General features: G+C 47.2%; 1 protein-coding gene across 3 annotated transcripts; it reads right to left on the bottom strand.

Moving 5' to 3' along the window:
* Window positions 1-1027: 1027 nt before the first annotated feature.
* On the bottom strand, window positions 1028-23474 carry CDC6 (cell division cycle 6). 3 transcript variants are annotated; one of them, XM_073572614.1, is made up of 12 exons: window positions 23266-23474; window positions 20317-20490; window positions 19699-19968; window positions 19169-19368; window positions 18793-18965; window positions 16546-16652; window positions 16301-16440; window positions 7174-7274; window positions 6994-7058; window positions 2875-3086; window positions 2631-2771; window positions 1028-1657 (listed from the first exon to the last, which is right to left on the bottom strand). In XM_073572614.1, the coding sequence occupies exons 1-12, from the start codon at window positions 23324-23326 to the stop codon at window positions 1571-1573; spliced, it is 1731 nt and encodes a 576-aa protein (XP_073428715.1). In that variant the 5' UTR covers window positions 23327-23474; the 3' UTR covers window positions 1028-1570. The 3 variants fall into 3 exon arrangements, with proteins under 3 accessions (XP_073428715.1, XP_073428716.1, XP_073428717.1); XM_073572615.1 differs by having other exon boundaries at window positions 23262-23457; XM_073572616.1 differs by lacking the exon at window positions 23266-23474 and adding an exon at window positions 23111-23203.
* Between the last annotated feature and the right edge of the window lie 1729 nt (window positions 23475-25203).

The following is a 25203-nucleotide window of genomic DNA, read 5'->3' as shown; positions in this document are numbered from 1 at the left end:
CTGCAAAGTATGTCCTATGAAGAACTGTTAAAGGATCTGGGAATATTTAGCTTGCAAAAAAGGCCAAGAGGAAACTTGATAGTTGTCTACAAATATCTGAAGTAATGTCACAGTGTAGAGGGATCATCCTTATTCTGATCTGCACAAGGAATTTTATTAGAAAACTTTTTGACAATGAGGGTGATCAATGAGTGGAACAGGCTGTCACTAGAGTTTCTCCTTCATTGGAAGTCTTCAAATATAGGCTAGACAGACATCTGCGAGATGGTTTAGTGAATCCAACATTGAGCAGGGGGTTGGACACGATGACCCTTGAGGTCCCAACTCTAACTTGAATACCAAAGACATAAGGCCAGACATCCTGCGGCTCTGGCACAAGACACTACTAAGAATCGAACACAGGATCTGTTGACAAGGAGAATCTTTAGTCAACTAAGCCAGAGTACCTACATGACATACACCAGGCCACACACCCATGCCTAAAGTGAGAATCATAAGGTCCCAGAGCTACTGAAACAAAAGGACCTAGGCCAGGCATCAAAAATAGGTAGGCACTGAAGCATTAAATGTAGATTCTCCCAGTCTGATGTTAGCATTTCAGCACCCAACTGGGCCGATGTGCTCACTGCCTTTCTTACTAGAGGTTGCTATAGAACACACCATGGTGTTCCATGATTCACGGCTGCTCCAGCCGTGTGCTCAAGCCTCTTACATCCAAATGACAGGAAACCACACATTCAGTGTGAGCTGCCTTCTTATTTTAGGCTCTTGACTTCCTGTCCACTAATAGGGGCAGATCCTACTCTCTCAGGTTGGATCATGGGTGGGGGGGAAATATACCTATTGTTGGCTAAAAGCATTGCCTCAAAAGAAGAGTAACCCCATAATATTGTGTAATATGGTTAAGCACATCTGGGGTTGGACGACACCTCACATGCCAGTGGTAAGAATCTGGGGACTTTCACAATTGCATTACTAATCACATGCTTGCATGGATGAAGTAGCATTTTTAAAGAAAACAAGACACTTACATTTTTAAAAGTTTATTAAAAAAAACACAAGTAACCTATGATCATATGCAGACTCTGTAAAACCAGAACGTACCCCATAGATACTAAACATCCATTAACGTCTGTCACGTGATGCAGCAGAACCATAAGAGAACAGTATTTCCATATCAATTTAAAATGTATACACGTCTACAATTTATGTCGGTTTAATAACAAGAAATAACTAAAAAAATGAACACTGCCTTTCTTGTTTACTGGCAGTGTTTGGTATTCCTACACAATCACATTTCATTTCTGCTTATGGAGTAGATAGGAGCTGCGTCTGTTGAGATTCTTTTATCCAATCTCATACGAACCATTTAAGAGTCGGCAAGATAACTTTTTTTTTTTTTTTTCAAACAGCAAATTCAATAACCCTTCAATAAGTCAGTATTGTCTGAGCAGCTGAAACATGTGGTTCTCTTTTGTGCAGTTATTTTTTTTTAAATAAATATGAGCAATCTAAAATAATTTTCAAAATTTACACAAAGTACAATTAAACTCTGGAAAAAAAAAAAAATTTAGATCCCAGCATGTAGGATATTTCCAATTAAAACCTTGTCCTTGAATGCATGCTCTATGTCTCGCTCCTCAACCTTTAAAGACACCTGAAAGATTAAAGAGACAAATTTTACCCGTTATAAAATAAAAATCTGTACAATTATAAAAAAAAAAAAAAAAAAAAGATCACTTTACGTGCTAAAGTACTTTGTGGAAATTACAACACAAACATTTATTAAAGAAAGAATGCAGAAGATCAATTCTGACACTGCCCACACAAGGGCAGGCAGTGTTTCGTGTAACCGCGCAATCGCATAGCGAATGCGTGGGATTACAGCACCGACCAGGTCAGTATGACCTTAATGGGAGGGAGTGATCTTATAATGAAGTGAGGAGGCAAGGTTTTTTTTTTTCCAGGCGCCGCACGCCCAGGAGAAATCATTAAAAGATTATAAATCAAATTTCTCAATCTCTACACCACAGCTACCAGGCATACAGATAAGACTGGTTTAATCATTCCATTACCTACATGCCCATAGTAATAGATAAAAATCATTCAGGGGGTGACAGATTCCTTTAAGAGGTTAATATAGCAGATAGTCCAGGGCAAAAATAAAGTTTTATTCTACCTGCAGCCACTCTCTTCCAGTCATTGTGGCGGTGCAGGGAGCCATTACAGTCACTCACTACATAGTAAGTGTGCTGTAATTATTCACCCCACACCACCACCTGTACACACTGCAGAGCGGGCTGTCAGTCAGTGTGCTGGGGAGTGATTACAGAGCATTGACTGTATAGCACGTGGTGACTGTAATAGCTCCCTGCACTGTCACAATGACTGCAATAGAGCAGCCGCAAAGAGAATAAAAAAAACTTTAAAAAACTCAAAAATATAATCCCTAGAGTATCTGCTACATTCAGGCAGCCAAACATGAATAAAATACTAAATTACCACTTTATCTGCAGAGACATCTGAAAAGATGTAGTACTGTTTTTACAATAAGTTGTTTTGCTTTTTTTCCCCAGTCAGGAAAAACCCTTTAATGCAATAAAAAAAAAAAAAAAAAAAAAAATTTTTACTTTTGAGAGTCGGGCTTCTTTCGCTCTCTTGAGACCTAAAATCCCTCTAGCTTCCAGAAGTTGACAGAGGGACAGGCATTCTGACTGGCCAACCATTGCCATTTGCTGTTTTCGGCACACCTTGCTATAAGTCTCATAAAGCTGCAAAACAAAAATGTAATCCAGATAAGTTCAAAATGGTAATATTGGAGAATTACCGTATTACACGAAAAATAGCATGATGACTGCTCTGCCGTATACTGACCTTTCCCATGGTCACCTCCTTGATTTTGCTCTGTTGTGTCAGCAGAAGGAGAGAACACACTACAAGTTTCTGCTGCAGAGGAAAGGTCTCATCCCCTCCGCTGCCTGCTGACATTTTGTCACCATACACGTCAGATATGACACGAGAAACGTGTGGTAGACTGACTTTCTTTGGTACAGGTGTAGATGTCGTTTCTTTAACTGGTGAAGCACCTACAAGGCAATAAAAAAGTAGTTCAAGTAAAAAATGTTCATCAAATGCACATAAAATCAAGATTTACAGAAAATTTTCGTAGAGGCGAAAGCAATAAAACATCTCTCACACTCGCACACCACCTCCCCTATCCGTCGGAGTCCCGCAAGGTTTAGTTCTAGGGTCCCTGCTCTTCTCCATTTACACCTTCGGCCTCAGACAGCTCATAGAATCTCATGGCTTTCAGTATCACCTCTATGCTGATGACACACAGATCTACATCTCTGGACCAGATATCACCTCCCTACTAAACAGACTCCCTCAATGTCTGTCTGCTATTTCATCCTTCTTCTCCGCTAGATTTCTAAAACTTAATATGGACAAAACAGAATTAATCATCTTTCCCTCTCCAGTCCCACAAGCTCGCTGCCTCGGGGTTATCCTTGAAACTGATCTCTCTTTCAAACCACATATCCAATCCCTTTCCACTTCAACTCAAAAATATTTCACGGATCCGTACATTCCTCAACCAAGAATCTGCAAAAACCCTAATCCATGCCTTCATCATCTCCCACTGACTACTGCAACCTCCTGCTCTGTGGCCTCCCCTCTAACATTCTCGCACCCTTCCAATCTATTCTAAACTCTGCTTCCCGACTAATCCACTTGTCCCCCTGCTAGTCCCCGGCCTCTCCCCTCTGTCAATCCCTGCACTGGCTCCCCATTACGCAAAGACTCCAGTTCAAACCCCTAACATGACATACAAAGTCATCCACAACCCGAGTCCTCCATACATCTGTGACCATCTCCCGGTACTTACCTGCACGAAACCTCCGATCCTCACAAGATCTCCTCTTCCCACAATGGCATACAAGATTTCTCCCGCGTATCCCCCCTAGTCTGGAACTCTATACCACAACAGACTCTCGCCTACCATGGAAACCTTCAAAAAGAACCTGAAGACTCACCTCTTCCGACAAGCCTACAACCTGCAGTAACCATCGATCCAGCAAACCGCTGCACAACCAACTCTATCCTCGCCTACTGTATCCTCACCCATCCCTTGTAGATTGTGAGCCCTCGCAGGCAGGGTCCTCTCTCATCCTGTACCAGTCGTGACTTGTATTGTTTAAGATTACTGTACTTGTATGTATTATGTATAACCCTCAAATGTAAAGCGCCATGGAATAAATGGCGCTATAATAATCTCTGCAGGATCATTCAACATACTTATATAGTACCATTGTTTCCATGGTGCTGTATATGAGAAGGGGTTACATACAAATTACAGATATCGCTTACAGTAAACAAACTAACAATGACAGACTGATACAGAGGGGAGAGAGGACCCTGCTCTTGCGGGCTTACATTCTACAGAAAGGAGACAATAGGTTGGGGGGGGGGGGGGGGGGGTTGCAGCAGCTCCGGTGTTGGGGAGGCGGTAGCTCCGGTAGTGGTGAGGAGGCAGCGGGGTTATTGCAGGCTGTAAGCTTTCCTGAAGAGGTGGGTTTTCAGGTTCCATCTGAAGGATCCGAATGTGGTTGATAGTCGGATGTGTTGGGGCAAAGAATTTCAGAGGATGGGGGATATTCGGGAGAAGTCTTGAAGGTGGTTGGTTGAGGAGCGAATAAGTGTGGAGGAGAGGAGGTTTTGGTTTGGGAGGACCGGAGATTACATGAGAGAAGATATCGGGAGATTAGCTCTGACATATGGAGGAGACAGGTTATAGATGGCCTTTTAGGTCAGTATTAAGGAAAGATATATATCTTTGTACAGTGTAAGGCTAGTTTCACATTAGCATTTACGACCGCAGCGTCGGGCTGCGCACGGCCGCCGCTAAGCCCCGCATCCGCCGGTAGCTCGCCTACGGACACATGACGCTTCCTGCGTCCCCTATCTTTAGCACTGGGGACGCAGGCCGTGCACAGGTATGCGTTTGGCGGCGCATGCATCCTTTTGACGCTGCGCCGAGCGCACCAAATTGCAACCTGTTGCGTTTGGTGCGCTCGGCGCAGCGTCAGAAGGATGTATGCGCCGCCAAACGCATACCTGCGCACGGCCTGCGTCCCCAGTGCTAAAGATGGGGGACGCAGGAAGCGTCTTGCGTCCGTAGGCAGAGCTACCAGCGGATGCGCGGCAGGGGGCGGGGCTTAGCGGCAGCCGTGCGCAGCCCGACGCTGCGGCCATAAACGCTAATGTGAAACTAGCCTTAGCCAGTAGATAGAATATTTAGAACTGAGGACTCTCAATTCTAAATATTCTTAGGTCAGTATTAGTAATTTGAACTGGATACGCTGAGGGAATGGGAGCCAGTGAAGAGATTTGCAGAGGGCAGAAGCGGGGGAAGTAGTGAGGAGAGAGATGAATTAGTCGGGCAGCAGAGTTAACAGTTGACTTGAGATGTGCGAGGGTGTTAGCAGGAAGGCCACAGAAAAGGATGTTGCAGTAGTCGAGGCGGGAAATGATGAGGGCATGCACAAGCATTTTAGCAGATTGAGGGTTGAGGAAAGGACAGATTCTGAAAATATTTTTGAGCTGGAGGCCACAGGAGGTTTAAAGAGCTTGGATGTGCGGTTTGAACGACAGGGCAGAGTCAAAGGTTACAATGAGGCAACGGACTTCTGGTACGGGAAAGCGTGAGGTCATTTATGGTGATCGATCAGGTAAGGAAGATCTGTGAGATGGAGGAAAGATGATGAGCTCAAATTTGTCCACATTGAGTTTGAGGAAGCGAGAGTAGAAGGAGGAGGATATGGCTGATAGACACTCCGGGATTCTAGTGAGCAGAGAGGTAGATCTGAGTGTCATCAGCATAAAGGTGGTACTGGAATCCATGAGACTTTAGGAGTTGTCCCAGGCCAAGTGTATAGATTGAGAAGAGTAGGGGTCCTAGAACAGAGCCTTGGGGGACTCCAACAGAGAGAGGGTGGGATGAGGAGATAGTGTAGGAGTGGGAGATGCTGAATGTGCAGTTGGGAAAGGTATGAGGAGATCCAGGATAAGGCGAGGTCTTTGATGCCAAAGGAGGGGATCTGTAGTAGGAGGCAGGGGTTAACAGTGTCAAAATCAGAGGACAGGTCTAGAAGGAGTATAGAGTATTGTCTGTTAGCTTTGGCTGCAAGTAGGTCATTAGTAATTTTGGTCAGGGTCGTCTCAGTGGAGTGATGGGGGCGAAAACCAGATTGTAGATTGTCAAAGAGCAAGTTAGATGAGAAGTGGGAGGAAAGTTCAGTTGTGACGTGCTGCTCCAGAAGTTTGGAAGCGAATGGGAGCAGCGATATTGGGCGATAGCTAGACATAGTGGTTTGGTCAAGGGTTGGCTTTTTAAGGATAGGTGTGATTGTGGCATGTTTGAAAGCAGAAGGGAAGGTACCAGAAGTTAGTGATAGGTTGAAGAGGTGGGTTAGGGATGGGATAAGAGTGGTGGTGAGGTTGGGGAGGAGGTGGGGTCGAGTGCACAGGTTGTGAGGTGTGATTTGGAGAGGAGACAATTACGCTCTCCTTCAGTGATGTTAGATAGGGAGGTTATGGGGTTTAGGCATTGGTCTGGTATACAAAGGGGTTGTGGTGGTTTAACAATAAAGACTTGCCTTGTTTGGTCGATCTTATTTTTGAAGTGTGTTGCAAAGTCCTCAGCAGAGATGAGGGAGGTTGGAGGGAGGAGTGGTGGTCGGAGGAGGGAGCTAAAAGTTTTGAATAACTGTTTGGGGTTGTAGGATACGGAAGATACGAGGGTTGTGAACTGGGCCTGTTTAGCAGAGGTGAGGGCAGATTTGAAATTTTTTACAGCTACAGCCATGCAGTTGACAGGTACGTCACAAAAAGAACAAGAGGAGGAACAGGGAAGGATACAAGTAACTCTCAATCCGATCCAGTTACCATACTGCACACACGGCAAGGAAATCGCAAAGATAACCATCTACTTACATTCAGAGAGTGGCTTTAGGACCATCTGGCTCCTCACATCCGATTCCACTATTTCTATAGCTCGTCTGCAAATGGGAAATACAGAGATGTAAACACATGTAAGCTCATGCATTAGAGATTTCACTTTTAGGATCTGCTCACACTGCAAAACTAAATCAGAAAGAACACGTATCAATTTACCTGCAGATGTCCAAAGCTTTCCGAGCATCCCCAGAAACGGCAGATACTTTTCTGGCACAAAACTGAATGGCAGCATTATCCAGAACTGGGTCACCTGAGACCTGCGTAATAGAGGAAGAATATTTCATACCCAAGTCACTTTCAGCTTGGACAATATGAATGAGACTATAACAGTTGATTATTTCTAGAATGTATCAGCTCTAACTAGTGGGGAAAAGGCTCAACAGCCAAATAAGCCATACTTTTAATTCCATGGTCAGACCCTGAACTTTGGTAGTGTCCCCCTCTCACGTTATATCACTTTTTGCTGAAGCCACAAGTGGAATCAAATGTGAACCTGGGAAAGCGTATAAATGCTAAGCAAAAAACTAAACGTATTACAGTGCAGTAAACAAGGCACAGTTCTAATCTCACTATATAAAAGTATGTAGGGGTAGTATAAAGACTAAGTATTAAATTACCAGTAACAAGAAAGGAGGATAGCTATAAAGATTGCCCTGTTGAAGCTTATATATAGATATAGCACCATACCATACCTAATCGTGCCACAAAGGTGACAAGTGACGTATCAACCTTAGCTCTCAGGATCATAATAGTGTACTGTGCCAAAAATAAGAGCAAACCCAATCAGGGGGGTAAAGTATTCATGAAGGAATATGGCCCAATTTTTGGCACAAAAGATAGTCATGTTAATAAAAGTGCAACCTGTAAATTATTTGTTTTGCAGAACAAGAACAATCAGTATACAATAAGAATGTATAGAAAAGATATTGCTAGATATAAAGAGGTTCAGTAGTAGAAAACCTAAATGTTTAACCCCCTTTCCGACATCAGGAGTAATACTACGCCGACGTCGGACTCCCTCTCCCTTTGATGTGGGCTCCAGCGCTGAGCTCACATCTTTCCTGGGACACGTCAGCTGTTTTGAACAGCTGACATGTGCCCGGAATAGCGATCCACCTGCGGCTATTAACCAGTTAAATGCTGCTGTCAAATGCTGACAGTGGCATTTATCTAGTGCTTCCTGCCAGCGGGCCGTGAAACTCGCCCACCGTGACTCGTCACGATTGTGGGTCACCGGTTCGTTGGTATGACAGACCGAGGTCTCCTGGAGGCCTCTATGGTTGTCACTGCCGGCTTGCTGTGAGTGCCACCCAGTAGTCGCCACTCATAGCAAGAGAGTAAATCTGCTATGTAGAGGCGATCTGATCATCGCCTCTATGTAGCATAGCCGATCGGGTTGTTGCAGTTTCTAGTCTACCATGGAGGCTATTAAAGCATGCCAAAAAAGTGGGGACAAAAAAAAAAAAAGTTATATATATATATATATATATATATATATATATATATATATATATATATATATATATATATATATATATATTATATAAATGTTCAAATCACCCCCCTTTCACCCCATTAAAAAAAAAAAAAAATATCAAACACTTATTTGGTATCACAGAGTTCAGAATCGCCCAATAAAAAAAAAAAAAAAAACAAACAAATAAAAAAAAAAAAAAAAAAAAAAAAAGATAAAAAGGATTAACCTGATCGCTAAACGGCATAGCTAGAAAGAAAAGTCAAAATGCCAGAATTACGTTTTTTTGGTCGCCACGACATTGCATTAAAATGCAATAACGGTGATCAAAAGAGCGTATCTGCACCAAAATGGTATCATTAAAAACGTCAGCTCGGCGCGCAAAAAAACAAAAAAATAAGCCCTCATCCAACCCGAGATCACAAAAAATGGAGACGCTACGGGTCTCGGAAAATGCCGCAATTTTTTTTTTTTTTTTTTTTTAAACAAGTTAGAATTTTTCCCACCACTTAGATAAAAAAAAAAAAAAAAAAAAAAAAAAAGAACCTAGACATGTTTGGTGTTTATGAACTCGTAATGACCTGGAGAATCATAATAGCAGGTTAGTTTTAGCATTTAGTTAACCTAGTAAAAAAGCCAAACAAAAAAACAGTGATTCCACTGCACTTGGAATTTTTTCCCCCCCGTTTCCTAGTACACGACATGGTAAAACAATGGTGTTGTTCAAAAGTACAACTCGTCATGCAAAAAACAAGCCCTCGTATGGCCATATTGATGGAAAAATAAAAAAGTTATGGCTATGAGAGGAGCAAAAAACGAAAATGCAAAAAAAAAAAAAAGCCATGGGTGTATGCTGCTGCCACTATGTACAGAAAAAGGTTAGCTCCTCCTCCGCAGTATACACCCCACCGACCAACACTAATTTCCTCAGTTAGTGAGTAAGCAGTAGGACAAGTAACAAAACAGAGTAACAATAGAACAGACAACTGTAGCTAACAGAAGAACAGGAGTTGCAGAAAAACATGGGAGGGTGCTGTGTCCCCCAATGAAGGCTCCGAGAAACAGATTTTACGGTAAGCAACCCAAAAATCCTGTTTTCTCTATCGCTTCATTGGGGGGGACAAACCATGGGACGTCCCAAAGCAGTCCCTGGGGAGGGAGAAGCAAACTTCCATTAGGTCTGAGAACTCACCACCGCCGCCTGCAAGATCCTTCTGCCTAGGCTGGCGTCCACCAAAGCGTAGGTGTGGACCTTCAAACGTGTGGATCGAAAACCAGGTTGCAGCTTTGCAAAGCTGCAGCGTGGAGGCTCTGTGGCGCACCGCCCAGGAGGTACCCACTGCCCGGGTAGAGTGAGCTCTAATTTCAGGAGGGGGCACTCGATGCTTGACCCAGTAGGCTTCCAGAATTGCCGATCTGATCCAGCGAGCAATAGTAGCCTTGGAGGCCGGCTGACCTTCCCGCGCACCATCTGCAATGATGAAAAGTGAGTGTCTCCTGCAAGGGAGCCGTCCTAGCTAGGTAGACCTTCATCGCCCTGACCAGGTCTAGCTTGTTCAAGGAGCGCTCCAGAGGGTGGATTGGACCCGGACAAAAGGACGGGAGAACAATGTCCTCGTTTAGGTGGAAACTGGACACCACCTTAGGAAGGAAGGAAGGCAGGGGGCCGCAGGACCACCTTATCCTGGTGGAGCACCAAGAAAGGGGGGGCGGCAAGAAAGGGCCGCCAATTCTGACATGCGCCGGATGGAGGTGATGGCCACCAGAAAGGCTACTTTCCAGGAGAGAAGGGATAAGGAGACTTCCTTGAGGTTCAAAGGGTGACCCTTGAAGAGCCTCCAGGACCAGATTGAGATCCCATGGATCCACGGGAGCGCGGTACGGAGGTGCCGCATGAGCCACTCCCTGAAGAAAGGTCTTGACCTGCGGATGGGAGGCCAACGTCTTCTGGGAAAGAATGGAAAGCGCCGAGACTTGACCCTTCAAAGAGCTGAGGGCAAGGCCCATATCTAGGCCTGCCTGGAGGAACGCCAGGATAGAAGATAGAAAAGGACATGGGCGGAACGTCATTGGCCTCACACCAAGTGAAATAGGCCTTCCACGTACGATAAATTCTGGAAGACGATGGCTTTCTACCCCGGATCATGGTGTGAATCACTAGATCCAAAAAACCTGACCACTTCAGAACCGCGGTTTCAACAGCCACGCCGTTAAATTGAGCGGCAGAGAATTGGGGTGGCAGATTGGACCCTGAGAAAGCAGATCTGCTCTGTCTGGAAGCTTCCAGGGGGCGTCCGCGAGAAGGTTGACGATGTCCGCAAACCAAGCCCTTCTGGGCCAATCCAGAGCGATGAGGATGACTGGTACCCCTTCCAGCTTTTGACTTTCTTCAACAGCTTGGGAAGAGAAAGGGGAGGGAACAGATAGGGAAGCTTGAACGGAGACCAGGGAATGGTCAGAGCATCGGTGCCCACTGCGAGAGGATCTCGGGCCCTGGATACGAATTGTGGGAGCTTCCTGTTCAGGCGTGACGCCAGCAGATCTACGTCCGGAGTCCCTCAACGACCGTAAATCTGATGAAAGACGTCCGGATGCAAGGACCACTCTCCTGCTGCGAGACCCTCGCGGATGAGAAAATCGGCGGCCCAGTTGTCCATGCCGGGAATGTGCACCGCGAAAATCGCTGGGACTGATACCTCTGCCCAGTGGAGAATCTTGGACACTTCTGCCAGAGACGAAGAACTCAGTGTCCCCCCTTGGTGGTTGATATATGCCACCGCTGTGGCATTGTCTGTCTGAATCCGTATTGGCAGACCCCTGAGAAGCCTTTCCCAGTGAATGAGAGACATCAATGTCCTCGAGATACGGGCGATTTATCGGTAGAATTGTCTCGAGTCGACCACCGACCCTGAACAGTCTGATTGCGAAACACTGCCCCCCCAGCCAAGAAGGCTGGCGTCCGTTGTCACAATCTGCCAGTGAATCAGAAGGAATGAGCAGCCTAGGGCAGAGAGGCGACGTCAGCCACCAACTGAGGGACTGTTTGACCCGAGAGGCGGATTGGGCGATCCAGGGAAAGGACAGACCTGTTCCACCGAGACAGGAAGCGCCTGTTGAAGCGGTCTCGAGTGAAATAGAGCAAAAGGGAATTGCTTCGGCCGTCGCCACCATCTTTTCCAAGACTTTCATGGCTGATCGGAAGGATGGAAGCTGGGGGCTCTGTAGCGATCGTACATCTCGCCGCAAAGATATCTTCTCTTCGGGAAGAAAGACTCTCGATCGACGGGTGTCAAACAATAAGCCTAGAAACCAGACAGGACTTCCTTTTGTTTACGAGCCACCCGAATCTGGACAGGGTGTCGAGAACGATGGCAAGACTTTGGTGAGCCTGGGGAAAAGACGGAGCTTTGATTAGAATGTCGTCGAGGTACGGAAAGAGGACGAGACCTCTGATCCTCAACAGGGCCATCAACGCCGCCATGACCTTTGTAGACACTCTGGGCGCGGTGGCGAGGCCGAACGGCAGGGCGACAAACTGGTAGTGGTCCTGCTGAATAGCGAAACGCAGGAATTTCTGATGTCCGTGGAAGATGGGGACATGCAGATAGGCATCTTGAATGTCTACTGAGCACATGAATTCCTGCGCCTCCATGGAAGCGATTACTGAATGAAGGGACTCAATCCTGAAATGCCGCAGGCACTTTTGTTCAGTAATTTGAGATCCAGAATGGGCCGTACCGCGCCGCCTTTTTTCGGCACTACGAACAGGTTTGAGTAAAACCCTATGAACCGTTCTGTTTCGGGAACGGGCACAATCACCCTGGAACTGAGAAGAGAGGCGATGGATGTAAAGAAAACCGGAACAAAGGCGGGGTCTTTTGGAGGTCGGGACTCGAAGAAACGATCCCGGGGCCGAGAAACGAACTCTATCTTGTATCCTGAGGATACAACTTCCCTGACCCAAGCGTCTTTCACCGAGGCAAGCCAGACGTCTCTGAAGAAAAGGAGTCGGCCGCCCAGTTGGGAAGGTGCCTCGGAACTTTGTTGATAGTCATGCCGATGTGGACCGTCCAGTTCTGGACCTGGAGGATCTGCCCTGGGAGTGAGAACGCCAGGAGGGAGTGGGTCTAAAAGGAGACCATCTTCCTATCCTAGCGCTTTTGGCCTTTGCTGGTTGGAAAAAGGTTCTGCCGACGTGGCGCGGCGGAAAGACCGAAAGGGCCGAAACTGACGCCTTGGACGGGGTCTACGAGGCTTGGACTGAGGGAGAAGAGAGCTTGTACCCCCAGTAGCGTCTTTAATAATCTGGTCCAGTTGGGATCCGAAGAGACGCGCTCCCTGAAAAGGCAGATTGGTAAGGGACTTTTTTGAAGATAAATCCGCCTGCCAAGCCTTAAGCCAAATTGTGCGCCGGATTGCAACAACGTTGCTGGACGCTTGAGCTGCACAAGACGCGGCATCTAAGAAGGCAGAGACCAAATATTCCCCTGCATGGGAGATCTGGTTGGCTAGCTCGGCCAGTTGTTCCGGTTGAGTTACATCAAGAATGCCTTGGCGGAGATCCTCCGCCCAAGTAGCTATGGCCTTTGCTACCCAAGTGGAAGCAAAGGCCGGGCTTAGCACCGTCGCAGCTGCTTCGAATGCTGACTTTGCTAAGGATTCTATGATCCTGTTAGAATCCTTTAGAGCCGCCACACTTGAAATCGGAAGGACTGTGTTGTTCGATAGTCTGGACACAGGAGCGTCTACAGAGGGGAAAGCCGACAAGTTGTCGGTGAGCTCTTGAGAAAATGGATACAGCACGCTGAGACGTTTCCCTCTTTGAAAACGCCTGGTTGGATTTTCTCTTTCCCTAGTAAGGAGCTTGTCAAACTCAGAGTGAGGAGCGAAGACTCTGGAAGGTGCTTCTGCCCGTCTGAACGAAACCTCCTGATATGAGGGTTTTGCAGGGGAATCTGTAATCTCGAAAGTGTGGTTAATCGCGGCAATGAGGTTCTGCACTGTAACCTTCATGTCCGCGGTATGGTCCGAATCCAGCTCTAAAATCTCTTCGGATGGCGCATCCGAGAAAGCTTCGCCTGACTCGGGTGAGGAGGCACGGGAAGGAGACTGCTGGGAAGGACTATGCGGTGAGATGGGGCGAGGGGAGGATTCCGGCCGGAGATCCTGCCTGGGCCTTTTGCGGCTCATGCTGGCTGGCTCAGATGGAGCCTCTTGTGACCTGCTGGATCCTGCAGAAGTGTCCAGGGGCAACTTATCAAGAACTGCCACTAGGGACTGAGACACCCTGGTGAGGTCTGCCACTGATTGTGATAGAGAAGAAGCCCAGCCAGGAATGGAGGATTCACTCTCACTTGCAGCAACAGGGGACTCCTGGGTGGCGGACTCAATGGGATTGCTGCAGTCGAGGCAGAGGGGAGCAGACTGACCTGAGGGAAGTTTGCTATTGCAAGAGGAACATGCAAAGTACTTGACTAAAGTGCAAGTGGGAGCTGGAGGACGAGCACGATCAGGCTTAGGGTTAGACATAATGAAGGAAAGTCAGTGAAGCAGTGCCGGAAGGTTGGGGGACAGGAGGCAGAGGAGGGTGTCAGTCTGCAGTTGCAGAGCTACTCACGGTCCAGTGTCCTGTAGATACTCCCAGAATGCGATGCTACATGGCTCGTCTGGATTGGCAGGGCCACAGCAGGGGAGAAGGGGTCTGGCTGTCAGGCCGAGAAAATGGCAGCAGCCTGAGAGGAGCAGAGAAGGAAGCGCGCGCTTTCCAGGAAGATGATGGGCGGAGTGTTATGAGCTCATTTTCTGCTCCACCAGTTGAGAGTTCCCCTTCCGTTCTCCCTCTGGTGGTGATGGGAGGTAGTGAGGTTGGTTTAAGTGGTAGTGATCTGCCACCTGGTGAGGAAGATAATGATTGGATCTCTGGAGTATCAGATGGGATATAAGACAGCCGACGCCCTATCCTGTTGCTGGTGATTCAGTCTGCTTCTCAGGTCTGGGACTCAGCTTTGTTCCAGTCTTTCAAGATAAGTGTTTTTTTGCTAATTTTCACACTTGCTCTTGTTGGTCTTTTCAGTTTTTTGTGTGGTCAGCCAGCCCGGCTGGGCTGAATTTCCACTCTTATTTGCCAAATTGCCTTTTTTTTGTCCCTTGTTAGAGTGGCCTCTTTTTGCTCTGTCTCAGAATATTTCAGAGTGCTGATATAGTGGGAGAAGTCTAGTGACTTCAGGGTTAATTTTGCCATCAGTTGTGTTGGACATTTTGTAGGGTTTTTTGGCAGACTGCAGACAGTGCCTTTCCTTTCCTTTCTAGTTAGTCGGGCCCCATCGTTTGCTCAGCCTATTTTCCTGCCTTTGTGTGTGTTTTCATCTTGTTTCACCGTCAATACATGTGGGAGGGCTTTCTTTCCTTTGGGGTCTGCTCTGGGGCAGTTATTTTTCCTCTTTTCCTGCTTTAGGCTTATGTAGCTCTCCGGTTGTGACGAGGCGTCAAGGACCAACGTAAGAACGCTCCATGACTGCTACTAGTTGTGTGGTTAGAATCAGGGATCTGCAGTCTGCATAGTTACCAACCTATTTGGTTTTCTGAGACTTAGCTTGTGTTTTTTTTATTTTCTCCTCGGCTACCCGTTCATAACAGCGGAGCTAACCGCTGAAGATGGCACCGCCCGCTGGTAATAGACAGGCTAGGTTGGGCCGAGCACCGCCTCAGGGCGCATAATACCAGGAGAGAAGGCGGTGGGCGGGCCTAGAATGGACGGAAGAGGAGCCCGCCTAAGAATGAAGGCAGGGGGCGTGGCCGCGACAGAACAAAGCCCAAACTAAAGCCGGGGCCTGGGGCAAGTGTGGCAGCCGCCGGGAGGTGCGGAGGCCTCGCAGCACTGCCGCAGCGACCGCTCCCGAAGGATCGTGCCTGAAGCTGCTGAGGAGGATGCGACTAGGGGGGCCTCATACTTACCCTGCCTGATCAGTCTTCTGGGTAAACCTGGGGATAAAGGTACCTTCATCAGGGATCATGTACTGGATACATGATCCCTGTAGAAGTGTGTCTGCACCTCACCCAAACCGACAGGCTCTGGTAGGCGAGTGGGTGGGAGACGGGGGACGAGGACCATCTGGATCACTGACACGCACCCGTGTTAGGCTTTTGGTCCTGCTGTGGAAAGATATGAGGATACGGGGTGGCAGTACACGCCGTACTCAGTCTCTCTGTGGGAATACAGATGTGACTATTCACTCTGTATCCCTCCGGAAACCTGAAAAGAAAACGACGCACACTGAGGTAGATATGGGTTTAATGAAAGACCCGTGTCCACCTCCTACTGACACTAAGCTAAACTGAGGAAATTAGTGCTGGTCAGTGGGGTGTATACTGCAGAGGAGGAGCTAACCTTTTTCTGTACATAGTGTCAGCAGCATACACCCATGGTTTCTGTGTCCCCCCCAATGAGGCGATAGAGAAGAAAAAAAAAAAATGTTCCGGTCATGAAGGGGGTTCAAGTCTATGTGCAGAAACTAGGCTGACGGATACTAATGCATTTGTTTTTATATATATATATATATATATATATATATATATTATACACAGTCCACATTAAAAAGAATCATTTTCATCCTGATACAACATACTTTACAGTAAAAGATCCAGGCAACAAGCGTTACCTCACCTGAAAAAAAAAAAAAAAAAAATATATGACAAACCTGAACCAGTTGTAGAATGGGGAATCTGCAACCATTTGGCCTAAAGTTTTTGGAACTTTTCAGGGTGGTGGTACGGCCAATCAACAACACATTTCACTTTACATTTGCTTACCTGTGTAAGTCTATCCTGTAGAATGGTGGCTATTTGGTCTTTTGTATAAGGAGAAAAATTCAGTAATTGTGGCTTGCACCGCGGCCGTGCCTGTAGTCTAGGCAGAATGCGGTCAGTCAAATCCAAGGCGTTTGCAATTCCTGGAAAAAGTAATATAAATGCTCAGTCTTCAGACTTTAAGGGAGGAAGGAGGGTAACTATTAGCAATCAAGCTGCATACCACAGTCTGACATTAAAATTCTTACCTATAAGTACAACTCTAGAGTCAGTCAGCCAGGGCCACTCAAACACAGTGTACAGTACTTCATGTCCCCTGCTGTCCAGCTGATCCATCTCATCCAAAACCAGAAGGCTGAAAATGCAGGAAAAAGTGATTAGAAACCATTTATGGGTACATAATATACCTGCTACAGTGACAACTAGCCTATTGCCTAAACCAAGGTGTTGTCCAGGATTAAAAAAAATTAAAAACCAGCGCTACATCAGGTTGTGTCTGGTATTACATCTCAGCTCTACTCTCTAATGGGGCTGTTTCCGGAAGAAAACCGCAATCATTTATTAATTGATAATACAAGAAAATTCCAAAATTATTGTAGGCACTTCAACTATATATATAACAAAATTTGAATCAGATAATGGGTCGCATGCAAAAAAGATGCTTGATAAAAAATAATTTTAGACAATTTAAAAAACAAATTTTAAAATAAGCAGAGGTGTCACAAAGGGGACGCACAGAGGTGATACTCAAAAGTACATAGGTCGGAATATATACAATAATTTGATAAAATATATGTTAAATTAAATTCCAATTTCTGGGGAGCAATAAATCATTGAAAACCAGGTAATATACTTAAAATGAATAAAGTAATCCTTGTACAAACCATCAGTGTTATGGTGTTTTTCCCTTTAGTTTGGACAATAAGGCTCTCAAACGATGGTACTATAGTATGAGTATTGGAGTAGGTACTGTCATTCAAGGTTTTTATTTACATCAGTGTAAGCGAATCAAAAGAAATGCAGCCCTGACCCACATAATGATCATATATTCCATCATAGGAGAGACGCGGTGGTGTTGAAAATGATAATGTGCTTTGTGCCTTATTTCATTTACCTGAGTACATCTGGACAGTGAGGCTATGTGCACACGTTGCGGCTTTGCTTACGGAAAGCTCTGCACGGTCTCTGCATCTCTTGGCAGCAAATGCACTGGAAATTCCACGCTTTTTTTGTGCGGATTTCATGAATTTTTTATGTGGATTTGTATGTTGAATTGTGTGTGGATGTTAGCTAAATAATGCTATATTAAAAAAAAAAAAAAAAAAAAGTAATTTTGAAGTCCAACCTCCATTGTTGATGTTGTTCAACTAAGATAGGCTCTATTCTAGATTCTCCACCCACAAAACTCTTCCTCCTTCTGACATCACATCCTTTTATCAAATCTGCTGCTGTTTTGGCAACAAATCCACAAACCTTTTGACATCTGCAGATTTGAGTGACTCAATGGAAGTCAATGGGTGAAAAACACTGCAAATCCGCAAAAATAATTGCCATGCTGCAGAAAATAAAACGCTGCGAATCAAGACGGAATTTTCCCGCATCATGTGCACAATTCCAGATTCCCACTGATTGCTTTAGTAATCCTTTGCGGTTTTGATGCATTTCTGCACAGAAAAAAAACAGTGGAAATGCAACAAATCCGCATCGTGTGCACAAAGCCTAAAGGCTCCGCTGTTGGAAGTTACCTTGGTGCCCCCTCACCCCGACGTGCGTTTTGCCGTCAGCTTCTTGCGCCCCCGGAAGCAGGCGGCGAAACATGCGTCAGGGTGAGGGAACGTAGAGGTGACCTCCTAAGCGAAGCCTTTACAGTCCAGATACACTAAGGGAAATTAAATAAGGCACAAAGCACTATCATTTTCGACACCACCGCATCTTCTCCTACGATGGAATATATGATCATTATGTGGGTCAGGGCTGCAATCCTTCGATTCACTTACACTGATGCAAATATAAACCTTGAATGACAGTACCTACTCCAATACTCATACTATAGTATCATCTTTTTGGGAGCCTTATTGTCCAAGCTACTATAAAGGGAAAAAACACCATAACATTGATTTGTTTGTACAAGGATTACAATATTTATTGCACGTATATTACCTGGTTTATTTCAATGATTTATTGCTCCCCAGGAATCAGAATTTAATTTGACATAAATCTTATCAAATTATATATATTCCACCATATGTACTTTGAGTGTCATCTCTGTGTGTCCCCTGCTTATTTTAAATTGTCTAAATAATTTTTATTTTTAGCAAGGATCTCTTCTGTATTCGACTCATTATTTGGTTCAAATTTTGTTATATATGATTTATTTAGTATAGACAACCCCTTTAAGCAAACTAAAATCAGCAGCACTTGGAATGATGCAGCTAAGATACTATACTGGCAAAAAGCAGCCAGAATTAACAGGTGGGCAATATAAGAATACGTACATCATAGGTGCTTTGGATGTAACCAGCTTCTCTAGTTGTCTGACTATATCTTTTCCTGGAAGAAAAGGCTTTCCATTAGCACAGATCTCTTCTGCTATGGTAGGGAAGATAGCCTGGGAGCTGCGGAGCGACATGCAGTTGATATAAACAGTCTTGCAGTTCTTCAGAATCTCCTGAAACACAAATAATGAAGAATCAGTATACACATACCCAGGTACAGGTTACTAGCCACTCATTTACACTGTTTCTTTCCTACTCAGGCCAAGGCTGTTACCCTTATCTATTATAGTTCAATACGAAGATCTTAAAAAAAACAAAAAAAAAAAAAACCCATTGAAAAAACTTTCAACAAGTGACAAAACACATTTGTCCAAACCTTGTTCTCCTGCAGCAGCTTGTTTAGGCAGGCAGTTTTGCCAGTTCCTGGAGCACCGGAGATATAGAGGCTGCCAGGCTTTCCCGAAGATACATGGGACTTCAAGAAGGACAGTAAGGTTGACGTTTCCTTCTCACGTGCCAGCAGACGATCGGGTACAGTTGTGTTAAGGGCACACTTTGCCTGCTGATAACATGATGCTGTAAGGGTGGAAAAACAGAAACCAAGAACATTAATACCTGAAGTTTGCAGTAATGAAATCTTTGATTCTATGGATGTCCCCAGGACTGAATAGGTATAAAGTAGAAAAGTGGCTGTTCTAATTGCTACCTGTGGAGGCTGAGGGCAACATGTACGTTTGCACAAAATTTAGATATCGTAATCAAAATCGCTCATCAGTGCTTGGAATAGCACCAACATGATCAATTGGCTTAACAAGAGTATAAAAGCAAACTGCTAAGGAACAGAACACAGTATATACCTATGGAGACTGAAATTACAGTTGTATATTAGGATTAAATGGTTCTCACCTTCCTGTCTGAACAGACGGGTGCCCACACTCTTCCTCTCATGCTGCCTCAATGGAGATGAGCTGGATGGTGTTTCTTGACCTCTTTTCTGAGGAGATAGAGCAAAGTCTTCTCGCTTCTTTGTGGGGGACAAAGGGGCTGCAGCAGCCTGGTTCTCATCAAAAATAAGACGCCTCCCTTTGGCTGGACTGAGAGGTCCATTCTCCTTACAGCTTTGTTTGGGCGGGGAGCATCGAAGAGACTGAGGGATGTTACAAAGATTATCGTCACCTAAAATTGAGGAAATAAAAGTGTAAGATGCTAACCTGGAAAACAGTTTTTCCCCAAAACTCCAGTCCTAATGGACCCACAACACATCATGTTTTCAGGATTTCCTTAGTGTTGCACAGGTGATTGAATCATCATCAAGGCATCAGGATTTGCCTCAGGTTCTCTCTCACCAGAGCAATACTAAAGATATCCTGAAACATGATCTGTTGGGGGACCATGAGGACAAGGTTTGGGAAAAATTGATTTACACCAACTGGAGCAAACCTAGAACTCCCGCATGCTAGGAGCGGTAGTGTCCCTGGCTAGGGACCATGGATATAAGCCACTGGAAAAAACAAAGCTCCTTACCAAGCCTCTTCCGTGGGCTGAGAGGCAACTCCTTGGACACAGGTGGCAGTGGCACAGTGGCTATAATTTCTGATTTGCCACGTACATGCAGTTGTGCTTTGGCTTGAACCTTGGCAGTCTTTGTCTTAGGGAATTTAATGGAACTTTGAGACTGGGAGCGTGTGCTCGGCATTTCTATACGAAAACAAAAATATATAATATTTTTACAATCAGATTATTAGAGTTTCACAGAGACAGACAGCAAAACGACTGACAGGAGACATTAGAAAGTGTGGTTCGATAACAGCACGTTGCCAGTGTACACTCAGTGTTGCTCTGCATTTTACAGTACAATCTCCAGGCAGCGCTTCTGTAATGAGCCCAGTCCTCCCATTAACAAGCTTCTGGGAAGCTCCCGATTAAGTCATCAACAGGGCGCAGTTACAGCTTAATGAATGAGACAGGGAGGGCAGAGCGCAGGTTAACAAGTTTAATCAGTATGGAGCTGAAAAACAGACAGCAAGGCTTAACCCTTTTGGCGACAACTGGGATCATCATTTTCCTCCTAAACAAACACAGCTTTTTTGAGCATATGTATTAACTAGGAGCATTGGAAACTGAACAACAACAAAATAAGTGAGAATGTGAAAGGAAAGGAGGATTGAGATCTAATAAAACCGACCGTATATTAGTAGTCACAAGGATGTGCAATAGCCAAAAAGTGCTTATTGCTTGAATTAGACTTTTTTCTATTTTCTTTTTTCTTTAGACAGGGTCATAAAGGAAGAAGTGACAATGTGGTGCAGCAATATTGGATGCTACCTTAGTATTTTCTCAAAATGAAAACACGCCAACAACATAACTTTTACAGTTTGAAGGACTAATTGAAATGTGACAACCAATATGACAGCAGTTATCATTTTGGAAAAAACAGAGACCTCCGCACTGCAAAAAAAAACAAAACAAAAAAAAAACCACCTAAATAAGTCACTGTGGCCACTGCTGACAAGGGAGAGAAGATTCCTACATTTTCCTTTCTTTCCCAGTTGATTAACCTCCACCAGACGAGCCTCGTAGGCTAGGTTCACATTGTGTTACGGTCATCCGTTTAACGGATCCGTTAAACGGATGACCGCCTCCGAGGGTGCGTCATGAAGTAACACATCATCGTTAACGCATGCCAATTTTGGCATGCGTTAGGATGCACTACTGTCATTGCAGGCAATGGCGCCGGTAACACATCCGTTACATAGCGTTAGTGTCGCTATGGATCCCATCAGCGCATTGACATTGCCATCAGTGCATTGCCCACAACGCAATGTGAACCCAGTCTTATACAGCACACAGGAATGCTCGGCCGATCATCACCGTGTGTGGGAAAGTAGGGAGAACTACATAGCTAAGTAACGTGCGTGGGAGCCTTAGGGTACGTTGCCACGATCAGGAACTGCTGCGGGTTTGACGCTGAGTATTTATGCGGCGTCAAACCCACAGCAGCCATCATTGGCTAAAAATCAACAACGGCCAATGCAGCTGAGATATTGTTCTCCAGACCTCTGATCCAGTGTTTTCCGGTCGTCATTTTAAACCTATATATTTCGCGTATATTTTTATGGCCCTCATTTCAAGTTGGACACAATCATTGCCATAGAAAACATTTGATGATTGAAGGGGTTTTTTTCAGGCTGACCACAAACAATTGTCGATAAATGTTCCCATCCTATACCTGATCATCACTAAGAGAGTCCAACGTTAGAGCCTGGTCATTACAAATTTGCCTTTATACCAGCTGACCACCAATTGGCTGACATTTAATGGCCCTTTTAGATCAACCGACTAGAATCCCATCTGTACAAGATGATCGGTAAACGCTCGCTCTGCACACACATAATAGTGATCAACAGCACAAGTCTAGTTTATAGAGGACAACATGCTGCAGATAGAGATGAGCGAGTATACTCGTTGCTCTGGTTTTCCCGAGCATGCTCAAGTGCCCTGAGTATTTTAGCTCGCTGATTTAGTTTCTGTCGACGCAGCTGCATGATTTGTGGCTGCTAGACAGCCTGAATACATGTGCGGACTGCCTGTTTCTTAGAGAATTCCCACATGTATTCAGGCTGTCTAGAAGCCGCAAATCATGCAGCTGAGCCGACGAAAACAATCTCTGAGCACGCCAAAATACTCGGAGGTCACCCGAGCAACGAGTATACTCGCTCATCACTACAGATAATGAGTTTAATACTGGCGTGAACGATTTACTCACCTGAGGAATGAGTGCTGCATCCGCTGTGCGGCTACTTACCAGAATGTTTATACAAAAACGAGTATTAGATGAACGCTGGCTCCGAATTATTGGCTCGTGTAAATGAGAACACATCCCTACAGCCATCTCATGAACTAGTGGCAAACTAATGTACATGGATCTTTCACAGCGGCACTCAGTCATCAATCTGGAGCATCTGGCGCTGAGTGCCGCTATAATATGGTGCAACACTAAAGACTAGAAATCTCAAAGGTATGGAATAGCTGTTTTTTTTGTTTTTTTTTTAAACACACATTTAAATATGCAGATTTGTTTATTCCAAAAGAGAACCCCCCTCCCTCCAGCTGATAGAGGAGAGGCTTGTAGGTGGAGGCTCAGCTGATCCCTATCAGGAGGGGGGCAGAAAGCTGCAGCCCTCTGTATAATGGACGGCACTGCGGTGTATACACACATATATAACAATGCTGGCACACAGCAAGCCTTTCCTTGCAGCGCGTCACTTCTACCACCTTTCCTATGTGCACACAGTGGACAATATAAAAGCTGATCTACCTCACACATTACACGGTCACAATAGGTGTACAGACATGAATGGACAAGCGCGGTAACAGAATGCGATTACACAGACACATGAGAGATGCATTATGTGGGTTAGAGCGCCGCAGAACGCGCTGCTACAGAAAGAGAACTAATTGCTAAATACCTACTGTAAGGAGGGCGACAACACAACCGGTGCAGGACTAAGGACCTCACGACGCGGCAAACCATACAACCCGGTCACAGCGCGCGCTCGCAATCTCGCGCCACTCTCTCCCATTGGTAGAGGTTAAGAGGGCCTGTGGTGACGTCATGGCCATGTGACCAAACGATGCAGGAAGTGAGTTCCCGGCGACGTGAGAGGAGGGTTGAAGGCGGGAAAGATTTTTGCACTGGCGATTGTTAATTATGAGGGCAGAGTGTGGGATATAGAAGGGCACAGGTGGGTCTGAGTGAGTTAGAGGGGGAGGAGGGGCGGGGGTGTCTGGGAGAGAGGGGGAGGGGAGGAGGGGAGGAGGGGCGGGGGGTGTCGGGGAGAGAGGGGGAGGAGGGGCGGGGGGTGTCGGGGAGAGAGGGGGAGGAGGGGCGGGGGGTGTCGGGGAGGAGGGGGAGGAGGGGCGGGGGTGTCTGGGAGAGAGGGGGAGGAGGGGCGGGGGTGTCTGGGAGAGAGGGGGAGGAGGGGCCGGGGTGTCTGGGAGAGAGGGGGGGGGAGGAGGGGCGGGGGTGTCTGGGAGAGAGGGGGAGGAGGGGCGGGGGGTGTCTGGGAGAGAGGGGCGGGGATGTCTGGGAGAGAGGGGGGAGAGAGGGGGAGGAGGGGCGGGGGGTGTCTGGGAGAGAGGGGCGGGGATGTCTGGGAGAGAGGGGGAGGAGGGGCGGGGGGTGTCTGAGAGAGGAGGAGGGGGTGTCTGGGAGAGAGGAGGAGGAGGAGGGGGTGTCTGGGAGAGAGGGGGCGGGGGGTGTCTGAGAGAGGAGGAGGGGGTGTCTGGGAGAGAGGGGGAGGAGGGGCGGGGGTGTCTGGGAGAGAGGGGGAGGAGGGGCGGGGGTGTCTGGGAGAGAGGGGGCGGAGGGGCGGGGGTGTCTGGGAGAGAGGGGGCGGAGGGGCGGGGGTGTCTGGGAGAGAGGGGGCGGGGGTGTCTGGGAGAGAGGAGGAGGTGGGGCGGGGGTGTCTGGGAGAGAGGGGGAGGAGGGGCGGGGGTGTCTGGGAGAGAGGGGGAGGAGGGGCGGGGGTGTCTGGGAGAGAGGAGGGGCGGGGGTGTCTGGGAGAGAGGAGGGGCGGGGGTGTCTGGGAGAGAGGAGGGGCGGGGGTGTCTGGGAGAGAGGAGGAGGAGGGGTGGGGGAGTCTGGGAGAGAGGAGGAGGGGGTGTCGGAGACGGAGAGAGGAGGGGCGGGGGTGTCTGGGAGAGAGGGGGTGGGGGTGTCTGGGAGAGAGGAGGAGGGGGTGTCTGGGAGAGAGGAGGAGGGGTGGGGGTGTCTGGGAGAGAGGAGGAGGGGGTGTCTGGGAGAGAGGAGGAGGAGGGGGTGTCTGGGAGAGGAGGAGGAGGGGCGGGGGTGTCTGGGAGAGAGGGAGTCTGGGAGAGAGGAGGAGGTGGGGCGGGGGTGTCTGGGAGAGAGGAGGAGGTGGGGCGGGGGTGTCTGGGAGAGAGGAGGAGGTGGGGCGGGGGTGTCTGGGAGAGAGGAGGAGGTGGGGCGGGGGTGTCTGGGAGAGAGGAGGAGGTGGGGGTGTCTGGGAGAGAGGAGGAGGGGCGGGGATGTCTGGGAGGGGGAGGAGAGGCGGGGTGTCCGGGAGGAGGGGCGGGGGTGTCTGGGAGAGAGGAGGGGCGGGGGTGTCTGGGAGAGAGGAGGAGGAGGGGTGGGGGAGTCTGGGAGAGAGGGAGAGGGGCAGGGGAGTCTGGGAGAGAGGAGGAGGGGGTGTCAGAGACGGAGAGAGGAGGGGCGGGGGTGTCTGGGAGAGAGGAGGAGGTGGGGCGGGGGGTCTGGGAGAGAGGAGGAGGTGGGGCGGGGGGTCTGGGAGAGAGGAGGGGCGGGGGTGTCTGGGAGAGAGGAGGAGGGGCGGGGGTGTCTGGGAGGGGGAGGAGAGGCGGGGTGTCCGGGAGGAGGGGCGGGGGTGT

The sequence above is a fragment of the Dendrobates tinctorius genome, unplaced genomic scaffold (genome assembly GCF_039654945.1).
Source record: "Dendrobates tinctorius isolate UK_male_01 unplaced genomic scaffold, ASM3965494v1 ptg000032l, whole genome shotgun sequence".
NCBI classification, from domain to species: domain Eukaryota; kingdom Metazoa; phylum Chordata; class Amphibia; order Anura; family Dendrobatidae; genus Dendrobates; species Dendrobates tinctorius.
This window is presented reverse-complemented; position numbering and strand designations above follow the sequence as displayed.